Consider the following 15,323-nt stretch of genomic DNA (forward strand, 5'->3'; position numbering starts at 1 on the left):
TGGCCATTGGCAATGTGGTGCTGGCAGCAAGTGGCTCTGCTGGTACTGATAGGTCCGACGAGAGCGGGACCGCAGCGGGATAGTGGAGCAGGTGAGTGGGCGGCGCCAGGCTAAGGCGGGTGTGAGCAGGTGCCCAGGTGCTGCCCAGGGCCCAGAGGTCAGCTGGAACCTGCCCTTCCACTCCAGACGCTCGTGCTTTAATCGCCAGCCAGGCCTAGGGACCATACCCATGCATGAATTTAATTCACCAGGCCTCTAGTTATGTTATAATAATAGATGCGATGTTATCATAGTAAAACAACAGCTTGCAACAACAGATGTGAGCAGGACTGTTCCTAGCATATTGAAATGTATGGTCACCCTATTCATAGGTGATCCAATGGGACAAAGAGTAAATTCTAAATAGCAAGTTTCTTGCTATAACTGCTCTTCAGTAAAATGTCATAATTACATATTCTTAATTTAGGAAAATAATTCCTAAGACTTAATGCACTCAAATGTTAAATTTGGCTTTAAAGAAATCAAAGACCCTCTTCAAAAAACTTTCCAATATGAATAACACATGGACACAGACAGTATGGTGGTAGAGGTATGGGGTGGGAGGGCAGGGGCAGGCAATAAAGGGGTCAGTGGGAGAAAAAAGGAGACATATCTAATACTTTCAACAATAAAGATTTTTTAAAAAACTTTCCATTACTTTTCTTTTCATTTAGCAAAATTACTTAATATATTTAGAAATCTAGTGCCCCTCAAATAGATACATACTGTCAATCTGTTACATGGAGAAGGCCAATACAAAACTAATAATCTATAAACTGAAGTAAAAAATATAAGAAAATAAATTAATGGTTCTAGCCAGAACAAAAAAATAATAATAAAGTTGCTATTGCACCCTATTTCACAAGGAGAAATATTTTTTTAAAAGCAAAACACTAGTAGTGAATAGTAAATAGCACCCTCTTGTGTTTCATTTTTAAAATGATATAAAGTTTAAAGTCAATTTCAATATAACAATTATTTACTAAATAGCTACTCATTAATCTATGGCTTTAAGGAATTCAAAGACTAGTGGAAGAAAAATTATTTTTAATTTACTAAGAGAATTGTGTTTTACATTTTCCTTCATTTTAATAATACCTAGTTTAAACAAAATAGCTATTTAACTCTAAGTCTCAGTTTCTTCATTTGGGCATATTCATGGCACCTATCCCATAGAGTTGTTTTAGTGATTAAATGAATAAATATAAAGGGCTTCGAACAGTGTCTCACTAAATAAAGTAATACATATACATTAGCTAGTACTATAATACTATATATAAAATTTCTTTCTGAGTTTGGGGACTTTGGTTAAATTTCAGGAGGACTTTATCCTACTGTTTCTAAGCTATAATATTAAATGAAGTACATAAATGTAAAACTAACAAGTTATAAGATAGAAAAGGTCTTAAGCCCAAGAATAGTAGGAATAAACTTAAGAATACAAATAGAATGGCAAATAGTCTAAAAAAAATATTTTTTTAGCAGCAAGATATTCTAGAGCAGTGGTTCTCAACCTTCCTAATGCCATGACCCTTTAATACAGTTCCTCATGTTGTGGTGACCCCCAATTTCATTGTTACAAATTGAACATAATTAAAGCATAGTGATTAATCACAAAAACAATATGTAATTATATATGTTTTTCAATAGTCTTAGGCGACCCCTGTGAAAGGGTCGTTGGACCCCCAAAGGGGTCGTGACCCACATGTTGAGAAATGCTGTTCCAGAGAGATAACTGGTTTCACTCAAACCAAGAATAAAATATGCCACTAAAAATATACCAATAAAGCTAGGGAAGAGAGACTGAACTTAAGTACCTTTAAAGAAAAATTAAGAATGTAGCCTAGGTACACACTCCAATGTATACCACTGAATAATATTCATAACCTTAAAGGTATGACTGGATTTGCACTAAACCTGACCCGGACACTAATGTGCCAATGATTATAATCCTAGTAAAAATAGAGATACTACGAGAGAGAGAGAGAGAGAGAGAGAGAGAGAGAGAGAGAGAGAGAGAGAGAGAGAGATGAGAAACTTCAATCAGTTGCCTTCTCGTATGCACCTCAACCAGAGATCAAATCGGCAACCTAGGTATGTGCCCTGAACAGAATTGAACCCACAACCTTTTCGTGTAGAGGGCAACACTCCAACTGAGCCACATCAGCCAGGGCTAAATTTTCAATTTCAATATGAAGGAATTAAGAGTTGATGAAGGGACTACCTGTATTTTATATTCATGTCATAATGATTCTGAAAGAGATCACATCACTGATTCTTTTTGTGCAATTATTTCTCTTAGAAAAGGTTAGTAATGATAAACTATCATTTATTGAGTCTATACTATTACAGCAGTGTTACTGTTCCAAGTGCTTTAAGTAGATTATTTTTTAACCCTTCACAGTAATCCCATAAGGCAGGTATTTTTATTAACAACTATTTACTGAAGAGTAATCTAAAGCAAAAAGTTAACTACTAACACAGTTATGTAGTGAAGTCTTTATTAAATTCCAGAAAGTCTCACTGCAGAACCAACATTCTTATTTACTAGGAATAATCCTTTCAACAATAAAAAACAGCACTTTGTCTTCAATGTAGTAAAAAGTAATTATTTAGAATATTTGGAAAATACAGAAAAGCATACAGCAAATTTTTAAGTTTCCATATTTTTACCACCCACATTAACCTAGAATTGTGCAAAACAAAAACTGCTTGTACTACAGGAAATTACATTGTAGCCCCTGCATTGAAGTGATTTAATATTATTTGTACGTTGGATTTAGAAATCTAAGGAAGAACTGGGGTTTTGAGTTTGTAAGACTAATATTACAAATGTTAATTTTAAAAATGAAAGTAGTCTCTGATTATTTCTTTTTCTGCACAAAAGCCAATCATGAGAACATTTTAAAACACATATTGATATAAATTATTAGAACTATATTTAAACTTCCAAGCAAAAGTTGATTTAAAAAATGATATCTGGCCCTAACCGGTTTGGCTCAGTGGATAGAGCATCTGCCTGTGGACTGAAGGGTCCCAGGTTCGATTCCGGTCAAGGGCATGTACCTTGGTTGCGGGCACATCCCCAAGTAGGAGGTGTGCAGGAGGCACTGATCGATGTTTCTCTCATTCCCTCTCATCGATGTTTCTAACTCTCTACCCCTCTCCCTTCTTCTCTGTAAGAAATCAACAAAATATATTAAAAATAAATAAATAAATGTGATATATGGCCTTGAAAGATAGTCTACCTATAATTAAACATGGTACACTTGATGTTTTGATCATTGATTTCAAACAAAATAAAATGAACAAAAATCTTAGAAAGTTTTCCACTATACAATTTTGACTAATAAGTACATAAGGCATGATGGGAAAATCACTATTTGGCAAATACTACAAATAATAATTATTTTGGGCAAGAGTTATCAAGAAGTTAAATTAATGACCAAAAACATGATTAGGAAAAGAGTATTCATGTAGTCTCTAACTTACTCCCTAAAAAATACTTTTAAGCACGAAGGGAAAATGGAAGTTTACAGTAAACCTGACAGGTACTATTTTAACCAAGAAATCAGAATAAATATCACAAGTAATGGGACAAAAATGATATCATGTACCTCCTGATATGATGCATTAAAAAGGAAGTAACATCACTTCTATGGTATTCTTGCCAAAAATACGTAACATGATTTAATTATTAAGAAATATCAAACAAATCCAAACTGAAGAATATTCTAGAAAATAACTGGCCAATACTCTTCAAAGAATCAAGGCATGAAAGAATGAATAAAAGACAAAAATTGAAGAACTACTGCAGAGTAAAGGAGACATGAAAACTAAATGCAATATGACCTGAACTGAACTCTGAATGAAAAAAACATTATATTAATGGGACAGTTGGCAAATTTTGTATAATGTCTTCAGGTTAGACAATAGTATTGTATCAGTGTTAACTTCCTGATTTTGATCATTGTGCTTTGGTTATATGGACGATGTTAAATTTGGGGAATCTGGATGAAGATAGGATAGGGAAGAATTATTTGTATTATATTTGCCATTCTTTTGTAAATCTAAATTAATTTATAAAAAATAAAAATTTAAGGAACCCCAAAACTTGAATAACCAAACTCAGAGGGAACTCTCCTGCTCTATATCCAATTCCTTCCTGAAAACCTACCATTCTACACTAGGAAATAAAGAATTCACCTTAAAGAGAAACACTATAAGTTAAGTTGTTTCCTCTCTCTCAAACATATTTTGAAGGGTAACAATTAAATTTTAAGATGCTTCCAGCTCCAAAATTCTGACCTTAAGTACCTGAGTTCCAAAATACTTCTTTCACCACTATTAAGTGAATAATAAGAATGTCTACTGCATTCTAGGCTCTCTGCCATCAGCTTCACATATATTAGTTCTAATTCTTACAATGCTGGCAAGGTAGGTATGAATATCAGCCCCTACAGATAAGAATATTCAGGATGGATGAGGTTAAGTAATTTGCTCAAAGTCATATAACTGTTAGATGACAGAACCAACAGTCAAATCCATACCATATGACTCCAAACACCAATTTCACACTATGACGCCTCCCAAGAGAACTGTTGAGATGTCAACAAAACATGTAAACTCCAATAGTAAGTATCATCAATTTGATTCCAGGATTTATCATGAAGAAGTAGCAATGCAAATAACAGAAAAGTAAATTTTACATTTCTAATTATTGAAAATTAGACTTCTCAACAAGAAAAAAATAAGAAAAAATATCTTAGAAATGCTGAATCAGTCTAACAGTCTCTAATTCAATTGTTTACAGAAATATTGTTTGGAGATATATATATATATATATATATATAAAACAAATCTTACTGAAAATGAAAATTTTTAATACTCTGGAAATATAGTATAGTGTAGCAAGCAGAATTTTCCTAAAATGATCTTGGGCACTCATTCTGGATTACCTGGAAAATAAACCAACTGGGCCAGTGCTCCCTCTTTCGCCAGCAGGAGGAACTGCACCAGAACTCACCTTCCCATGGGATCAGGGTTATATCCACACCCCCATCCCACAACCGCCCAATAAGAAAGCTGCAACCTCCCACAAGCTAGTCAGCTGAGTTTCCCAGATTACACTTAAAAACAGGTGGCAACTGAACCTATACAACCTAAAGCTTAAGTAGTGTATATGTGTCACCTCATTGATAAGGGTGCTTTCAAGCCTACAGAATAATAATGTGGGGTGGGGTGGGGCAAGGCCTCCATTGGCACACCATTCTATGTTAGGTAGCACCTACCTCAGCACAATTTCCTACGCGATACTGGGAAGATTAGGTGATCTTTCTTCACCTAAGTATTCTTGGCTTACAAACTAAGTCTATTTCTTTTTTTTTCTATTTCTTATCATATCTCTATCATCACGTAGAATTTATCCAAAGCCATCACACACATATATAGAATAAAAAGATTCACAAATTCTTATAAAAGTGAAAAAGATAAAAGGACTTCTTATCTGATTCAATTTGTATACTAATAAAATAACACTTCATATGACTTCCTTAAAAATATATGCTTTAATGATGTTAGCTAAAAATGACTGACATAATTTTTCCACGAGCTTCATGTACAATATCATTTTTTAAATCATCACCTGAAGACATGTTCTTTGATTTTTAGAGAAAGGAGACAGAGACAGAGAGAGAGAAAAGGAGAAAGAAACATCGATGTGAGAAACACTGAACACTTGCCTCCTGCACGCATACCAACTAGAGCCAGGGATTGAATCCACAACCTAGATATGTGCCCTGACTGGGAATCGAACCTGAGATTCAATGTACAGGATGACACTCCTACCAACTGAGCCACAGCAGCCAGGGATACAATATCTTTTTTAATACCTGTACTTATTCTATGAGTTGGTATTATCATTACCCCCATTTTGCAAAAAAAAAAAAAAAAGAAAAAAAATATGATCAAAGAGGTTAAACAACTTGTCCGAAGTTATATAACAGTACAAAGTGGAGTCTGAATGACTTTAACCACTATTAGCTTGCTTTTATTCACTGATCTTTCAGACAATCTCATGAGGTCTATAGACAGCAAATTGAAGCAGGCATAGTTTACAGATAAAAAAAGTCAAGGTCTATAAAGATTAACTGATATGCTCAATTTCATACTAAATTAGTATTAGCAGCCATCCTATCTAATAAAGAGGGACTATGCTAATTGACCCTCACACCATCACAAAGATGGTGGTGCCCACAGCCAATAAGGAGAGAATATGCTAATTGACTACCCCGCCCTCAAAGATGGCGACACCCACAGACAATAAGGAGGGGCTATGCTAATTGACTTCCCCGCCCTCAAAGATGACAGCACCCACAGCCAATAAGGAGGAAATATGCTAATTGACTGCCATGCCCTCAAAGATGGTGGCGCCCACAGCCAATAAGGAGGGAATATGCTAATTGACTGCCACGCCCTCAAAGATGGCAGTGCCCACAGCCACAAGATGGCGGAACCCAGTCCCCTCAGCCCTGCCGGCACCCTGCCTCTGGAGTCCCCCAGTCCCCTCAGCCCCCCAGCCGCTCAGGGCCGGCCCAAGGCGCAGGCAAGCCTCAGATGGCGGCTGCAGCAGAGGTGTGATGGGGGCGTCGCCTTCCCTTGATCGCCAGGTCGCCTCCTGCCCCTGAGGGCTCCTGGACTGTGAGAGGGGACAGGCTGGGCTGAGGGACCCCCTCCTCCAGTAACTAAAATAATTTCACAAAAGCTAGTCTAACACACTTGGTACCATAGTAATAACAAATGCTATACATGGAGCTCTAGTTTGTATGTTTATTCTAACATAGCCAAAACTTATCTTTCTATATCTATAGAAAAGTTTAGCTGTTAGTTATCAATTATTTCTAAACTACAACTGAACAAGACTGATGGTGATTTAATTGCTACATGGGGTCCAGAAAACAATTACAGAATTTGAAATCACCTAGTGAATTTTTATGCCTCCATTAGTTTGGCATAACAAATTAATTGAGGACAATATGACTGCTTATAAATAACTCATATAACCAACATTAATATTTAATGAGCTTCTATTCTCACTCTGTAAATATTTTAACATTCCCAATGAAGATATGCTACAATAGAAAGGACTCTAAAAAAAGCTAGCTATCAACTCTGAAATTTGCTTATTTGGCAGTCAATACCACACTAAAATAGTACACATCAGATACAAAATAAGGTTACTTTTTTCCCAACTTATAAAGAATTAAAAAAGGAACAAGAGAAAACAGAAGCTGATTATTCAATTTTAATTCAATTCAATGCCTTTCTCAGATTTTATATAAGATATAAAGTCAAATCTGGGACAGCATGCATGTCTTAGAAGCATGAAATCTTTGCATAAAAATGTGTCCACGATCATTTGAATGGTCATTTTTAATATTCAAAATACCAAAATTAAACATATATTTAGTAATTATATGTTAATGTTTAATAAGTTTTCTCGATCCGCTTTCTAAATAACATGCAAAACCAAGAGATTTTGACCTAAACTCTCTTGGTTTATAATTTTCCACACTTACTTTTTACATATCACTTGCCTTTCTCAAAACTAGAGGTTGGACAAAGCAAGAAAATCAGTTCTAAATAAGTTCTGAATAGCTGTTTCATGAAAGAAGCAGAAACAATAAGCTACTTCTTTCCATCTTTGTTCACTCAATGTTTTTAAAGTGACTGACTCATGCATGAGCATTCCCTCATGAGCATTCCCTCATGATAATCTTAACTCAGTAAAATTATTTATAGCAACTACATTTTTTTACTGTTAGTTAATACGTTACATAGCAACCACTATATTTTATCTTTCTAACTAACTCTTCTCCTAATTAACCTTTGGGTTTTGCTGTCACTTATTTTATAAAAAATGGTAAATATTAAGCATTCAATACTACATGCATTCATTCAACAATTACCTATTGAGGATCTACTACGTGCCTGGACCTTTGTACACACTAGGGATAAATAAGTGAACAAAATAAACAAAAATCCTGACCATCACAGAGCTTATATTCTTGTAAGGATAAATGACAATAAACAAGATAAAGTCAGTCAAATATATGGTATACTAAATAGTGGTAGGTACTAAGGAAAATAATACAGCAGAAAAGGGGTTAGAAAATATGAAAGAAAAGGGCTACGGAATACATATTGAGAAGGTAACATCTGGGTCAAGACCTGAAAGAATGGAGCCAACCATGGAAATATCAAAAGGAAGAACAATCTAGGTAGAAAGATTAGCAAGCACAAATGCTCTGATGTAGAAGCATGACAGTATGTTTGAGGAACAGCAAGGAGGTCAGTGTGGGTAGAGAAAAAGGAAAAGGAGTAGAAGACGAAGTAAGATAATTAGGGTATGGGGAGGGGAGTCAAATTATGTGGGGCCTCATGGGTCATTTGTAAGGAATTTGGCTTTCCCTTTACTCTGAGTGAGAAGAAAAGCCATTGAAGAATTCAGAATGGAAGAGTGTAAGATGTGACATATTTCAATAGTATCACTTTGGCTGTTTTACTGAGATAAGACCAAAGGGAAAAGACAGTGGAAGCAGAAAGACCAGTCAGGAAACTACTGTTATAATCCAGCAAGAGCTAGTGGTGGCTTGGATCAATGTAGTGGCAAAGCAGAGTGTAATAAGTGGTTATATTCTGTATATCCAACAGGATTTGCCAAAGAGATGGGAGAGGCATAAAACCAAAATAAAGCAACTACAGAAGTAGGATGAAAACCAGGCAAGTAAGGTGTCCTATAAGCCAAGCGAAGAAAAATTTCATGAAGAAGAGAGTGATCAACAATCTTAATCAAATAAAGGACTGATGAAACTGATCAGCAACTATAGAGCTGAAAACCTGATTAAAGTGTGTTCCAGACAAAAAGGAAAAATTGAGATTTTATACAGACGTCTTAAAAGTGTTTTCGCTGTAAGGGGTGGGGGGAGAAATGAGGCAGTGTCTGGAGAAGGAAGTAGAGAGAGGTCTTTTTTTTTTTAAGATGGGAGAAAATATTATGGGCTAGTGGGAATGATCTAAAAATAGAGGAAAATGGGAGCAAGTTCAGTTGCACCAATATGGATACGTAGGCGCAGATGGGGCATGTCCTTGGACTTAGAAAGCAGGACGTCTGGCTTGGTGAGTGGGAACCTCTGTGTAACATGCGACCAAAGAGCAATTTAAAAATGAATGATGTTGAGAAGGGCAAGAAGATTTTTGTTCAAAAGTGTGCCTGGTGCCATACTATGGGAAAGGGAGGCAAGCACAAGACTGGGCCAAATCTCCATGGTCTATTTGGGTGAAAGAAAGGTCGGATCCCTAAATTTTCTGCCAATAAGAACAAAGGCATCACCTGGGGAGTGACGGAGTATTTGGAAAATCCCAAGAAGTATATCCCTGGAACAAAAAATGATCTTCACTGGCATTAAGAGGAGTGCAGAAAGGGCAGACTTGGTAGCTTATCTCAAAAAAAGCTACTAATGAGTAATAGGTGGCTACTGCCTTATTACAAGCAACGTCTTATGAAATTTTTTATTTGTACCATATTTAAATTGATCTCATACATCAGAAATCAGATCATGAACAGCTGGTAAAACATTTCTTTTGGGCAGTTCTGATTTAAATAAGATTGGCATGTGGTTAAATTAATATAATCAGCATTTTGAAACTTGATGGTAATTTTGGTTCAGCAAGTGCTATCATTGTTTTCCCCTTCTAAAAATATGATTGGCCTTGATTCATAATGTTTAACTTTTCAGAGAGATGGTAGATGCCATCAAAAACCCTGTAGGGGATTGGTTTTATACTTAGATTTATACAACTGGTGTATTAATATGTTTAAATACTGAGGAAATCCCTTTTCTATTTCTTAGACCAGCAAGACTTGCTTGTATTTCAAGTTGTGCTCATTAGCAAGATATGCTAGCAGTGTCCATTTTATCATTTTGGTCCTAACTATGCCAATTCAATTAAAATTCCCTACCGAAACTGTTGCCTTTATCTAAAGAGTTGCCTTTTATTTAATAAAAGGCATTTCAGTGTGATTTATGTATAATATCAAATAAAGAACACTTAACACTTCTCACATTTTATAGATGATCTCTAGGGTCAGATGCTTTTAAAATTCAGCATGAGCCCTAGTCAGTTTGGCTCAGTGGAAAGAGTGTCAGCCCTCAGATTGAAGGGTCCCTGGTCCAAATCCAGTCAAGGGCATGTACCTCAGTTCCAGGCTTGATCCTCCGCTTGGGGAGGGCGTGTACAGGAGGCAACCAATCGATGTGTCTCTTTCACATAGATCAGTGGTTCTCAACCTTCCTAATGCTGCGAACCTTTTTTTTTTTTTTAATATATTTATTGATTTTTTACAGAGAGGAAGGGAGAGGGATAGAGAGTTAGAAACATTGATGAGAGAGAAGCATCGATCAGCTGCCTCCTGCACATCCCCTACCGGGGATGTGCCCACAACCAAGGTACATGCCCTTGACCGGAATCGAACCTGGGACCCTTCAGTCCCCAGGCTGACGCTCTATCCACTGAGCCAAACCAGCTAGGCATAATGCTGCAAACCTTTAATACAGTTCCTCATGTTGTGGTGACCCCCAACCATAAAATTATTTTCGTTGCTACTTCATAGCTGTAATTTTGCTACTGTTATGAATCGTAATGTAAATATCTGATATGCAGGATGTATTTTCATTGTTACAAATTAAACATAATTAAAGCATAGTGATTAATCACAAAAACAATATGTAATTATATATGTGTTTTCCGATGGTCTTAGGTGACCCCTGTGAAAGGGTCGTTTGACCCCCAAAGGGGTCGAGACCCACAGGTTGAGAACCGCTGACATAGATGTTTCTTTCTCTCTGTCTCTCCCCCTCCCTTCCACTGTCTCTAAAAAAAAAAAAAAAAAAAAAAAAAAAAGTCAATGGAAAAATACCCTCGGGTGAGGATTAACATAAAAAATTTTCAACATGACAATATATAGTAGTCTGACTTAAAGAATTCATAAGCAAAGTTTGCTAAGTTATAATTCAGGATTGTCTTGAACCAGTTATTCAAAAACAACTATAGAATTACTGTATATATTTGTGATTGGTAATGGTGCTGTTGTCAACTTACTAGAAGGATTAAAGTAGAGAATAGATTATCAACACAAAATTGTGAATTTTGTGATCATAAGGCTTAAGATAATTTTAAAAAATCATAGATCAAGAAATAATTAAAAGAGAGGGGAAATGACACAGAAGAAAGAGGGAGAATTGCTATAGCAACGAGGAGAAAACTAGTATATAAGTGGGTGAATTGGCCTTAGCTAGGAGTACAGTGAGTTCACCTCTCATAGAAGAGAGAACAGAGCACATGGACACAGATGTTCTCCTCTGATTGCTTCAATTTCCTCAGTGAACTAGAAAGTAGAGGTGCTAGAAGTGCTAGAGGTTTAAGGAGAAAGGAGAGTGTATCAGTAGTTGCCTAGAGTATGGACCAGTGAATGGACTGAGTAGCATTAAGGACTCTTGGAGATTAGGGATTATGAATTGAAAGTAAAGCCACAGTAAGTATGGTTATGTTTTTTCCCCCTCTTTGTATGTTGAAACGTATAGGTACAAGGAAAAAATTGAGCACTATATACAAGGCTATGATTATCATGATGACTAAGAATTTAAGCTGGGTAAGGAAAGTCAGACATCAGAAGGATCGGGAACAGTGAAAATAAAACAGGTTTAAAAGACTTAAGATCCCAATAGGCTCAAAGATTTGTAGGAGTAATAGAAATTGTGATATGAAAGGTAAGAGGTGGCAGAGAGTGCAAACTGTGAAGTTGAAATGATGGAGGAATTGAGGTTTGAATAAAGACAAGATCAAGAAGTAAGTAGTGAGGTAGGGTAAAGGGCAAAATTTACTGGAGAAGAGGAATTCCAATGTTTGAAGACACCAGTGTACTGAAAGAATTATCCACATGAACACTGAAATCACAAGCAGTATTGAAGTGAAGGCAGTGAATAATTCTTCATTTCTGTACATAATGTGAGCAGAGTTACTGACTGTCTTTATTGTGGACTATCTTTTCAAGCAAGCTTGTGTAGCAAACAGCCTTAGAAAATGGAGAATGTCTCTCTCCAAATCAAAGGGTAGGTTTACTCTTAGAAAATATTATCTTCCTCCACTTCAAGGGCAGACATGCTTAGTGTCCACTATCAAAGATTCAAGTTCCCTAAGGTTGTGGTTCCTCTGCTATCATTCAATCTACTGTGTATGCAGGTATCACATGGCCCTTTTCAAGTCACACTTTGGAAACTGGGACTTGAGGACCCAGTGTAAGCAAATGCTTTTACTTTGGCTACTGCTTTTGCTGCTAGTAATAAAGTCCTTTGTTTCTGGCCCAGAAATCTCTCCTCTTCTGCCAACGTCCATGAAACTGTGATAGTTAACTTATTAGCTTGCAAGTACGATAAAATCTCAGACCCTTGAAAGTTTTTCATAGAATCTCCAATGAATGGAAGGTGGGAATAAAAGATTACTGCAACAGGATGGGTAGAAGGTGGTATAGTTTAATAACATGAGATAAAGTTTGGAGATGTTTTAGAAGAGATAATGATCTGGAAAAAGCAATGAGAAGAGAAGCAAGGGAAGACCTCCAGGATCAATGTTATAAAGAAAGCATGAGAGGCAATGTTACAGAAGAGGTTGAAGATAAAGAGAAATTTCCTGATGACTGACCTTGAGCTCCAGGGACATTATGAAAGATTTTCAGGAGACAGAGAGGAGTGGGTTTTGGGGTCAAATCTGGATACACATGGTAAGAGATTCATGACTCTTGGGCTTCTTATGGTGACTTACATGAACAAGAAAAAAGGAGCGTGATGAAATTAGTTGTGATTAGTCTTAATCAGATTAAGTTAGTCTACGTGTTTTTACATCCTTCCTCCCTCTTTTACCCACCCAATACTACTATAGAATGCTTCATTTCTTACTAAACAAAACATCATTTTAGAAAATTTGTAACATACACATTTTTTTAAATGTAAATGGCAAAATTGTTATTTAAATAGAGGCAAATGTTAACTTACTTGAATTAGATCTAAAATGCCAAGTTCACTTTCTGAAGAATCCACACAGAAGACAAAATATAACGTTGCATAATGTCTATAAATTAGTTTGTTGTCAGATCCTCCAATTAATCTAAATGACAAAACAAAACAATTGGAAAATTATAAGAACAAAATGAAAAACATTTTCATTAGCTCAAGCAAACTGATAATTTACTTTAAAACATTTTATAAAATAAAAGGTAACATTTACTGGCATAGCATTCAAGTGATCTTGTATCAGAGACTGAGTAAATTAAGGTGGTTGTTTTCTTAAAAAATGTCAAGTAAAAGATGTTGCTGCTTCATTTTAATTCATTCACTCATTAAACTATCTACTGAGTATATACTGTGTGTCAGACACGGATAGTGGATAAGGAGCAATAAACAAACATTATCAGAGTGGAAAGCACTACATAGAGAATCAAAATAAGATGATACCATATTGATGGGTTCATTACTTCAGATTAGATGTTAAGAGTGATATTTAGGCCAAGATCTAATAATAATGAGGCAGCAATGACAGAATTTAGAGAAGAGCATTTCAGGCAGAGTAACAACTAATAAAAAGGCCATTTCAACAAGAACAAAGTATGGATGTTCAGGGAAGAGAAAGGCGGTCTATAGACAAAGAAAGATTAGTAAGCAATGAGGTCAGAAAGAGGGCAGAAATCAGATGACAGGACATTTGAAAGTGCTTACTAAATTTAATTACATAAGTCACAAGCTTAAGACTGATTAGAAATGAGGGGAGAAAAAAAAAGAATGACATTTCTTCTTAAGTTGGACAGATTTCCCAACAAAATCTCCAAAAACACATTTTGTTTTGAAATATAAATGCAAAACAACAAAAATTGAGCTAAGAGATATTCAATTCTTTCATCCAATGTTTTTACTTATATTTGTTAGAATTACAGCATTTTATAAATAATCTTTCCAAACATCTTACATTTTTCTAAGTACAGTTTAACTATCATAGTTAAGTTTACAATAATTAGTTTGTTCATCTTCTCAAAAGACCCTCTAACACTAACATAAAAGCTAACCGAACACTCAAAAAAGGGAAAATGGTATATATTACTCAGTAAAATAACACTGAAACCCTAGCCAGTTTGGCTCAGTGGATAGAGCATCAGCCCATGGACTGAAGAGTGGTGGGTTCAATTTTGGTCAAGGGCACATACCTCAGTTGCAGGCTCGATCCCTGGTCCCGGTCAGGCAACCAATGGATGTGACTCTCCCACATCGATGTTTCTCTCTCTCTGTCTCTCCCCCTCCCTTCCACTCTCTCTAAAAATTCAATGAAAAAATATCCTTGGGATGAGGATTAACAAAAAAATAAAATAAAATGGGTAAATAAATTTAAAAAGTAATACTGAATTTATAAGTTCTATAGAATCAATTTATCTTTTGTTCTCTAATAGCAAAAGGAGGAATAATTTTTGACAAAAATTTTTTAACTATGCTAGATGTTTATAGAAAAGATTCAATTAGAAAATATGTATACTTTAAAGATTCTCTGACATTATTTTTATAGGTTACTAGAGGCCCGATGCATGAAGATTCATGCAAGAATAGGCCTTCCTTCCCCTGGCTGCTGGTACCACCTTCACTCTGGCCGGAGCGGCCTTTCTGCCTTGGTTCCGGCCCAAAGCTGCCTTTCTGCCTTCCCCCGCTGCCCAGAGGCCAGGAGTGGCTGGGGTGATGTGGAAAGCCTGCGTTGTTGCCATGGCGCAAGCGTCCTGCCCCGCCCCCAGCCGCTCAGTGCCTGCATATGCAAATTAACCTGCCATCTTTGTTGGGTTAATTTGCATACTCACTCCTGATTGGCTGGTGGGCGTCGCAAAGGTACAGCAATTTGCATCTTTCTCTTTTATTAGTGTAGATTATTGCAATTGTTCCACGAAAGACACAAAAAGAGCACAAGCAGCAGGTTTTGCTTCATCAGAAATCAGCAATTTAGCAGTTGTCTTAAACTTCTGTTTGGCTGTTTTTAAGAAAAGACCAAACTTTTGGTGTTATTAAATGGCTATTAATGTTGTTAAAAATGGCTATGAATGTTATTAAAAGAAAGCAAAGATATTAATATGGCAAGTATATATTTATCTTTAAAAATATAATTTCATCTTTAAACTACAGTACAATACAGATAAATAC

The 15,323-nt window shown here is 36.0% G+C and overlaps 1 protein-coding gene and 1 pseudogene across 4 annotated transcripts in view; one reads left to right on the forward strand and one right to left on the reverse strand.

The window, feature by feature from the left end:
* Positions 1 to 15,323, reverse strand: part of AP3S1 (adaptor related protein complex 3 sigma 1 subunit) — a 54,767-nt gene that overhangs the window by 14,593 nt on the left and 24,851 nt on the right. For 3 of the 4 annotated variants that reach the window (XM_023746269.1, XM_006081131.3, XM_023746237.1), the window contains exon 3: positions 13,149 to 13,260. The exons of the other annotated variant lie outside the window; for it this stretch is intronic. In XM_023746269.1, coding sequence (XP_023602037.1) covers positions 13,149 to 13,260 — 112 coding nt within the window. The remainder of the gene's footprint in view (positions 1 to 13,148; positions 13,261 to 15,323) is intronic. 4 annotated transcript variants of the gene reach the window in all.
* On the forward strand, positions 8,533 to 9,558 carry LOC111825845 (annotated as a pseudogene).

Source organism: Myotis lucifugus, unplaced genomic scaffold (assembly GCF_000147115.1).
Source record: "Myotis lucifugus unplaced genomic scaffold, Myoluc2.0 scaffold_0, whole genome shotgun sequence".
In the NCBI taxonomy this organism is placed as follows: domain Eukaryota; kingdom Metazoa; phylum Chordata; class Mammalia; order Chiroptera; family Vespertilionidae; genus Myotis; species Myotis lucifugus.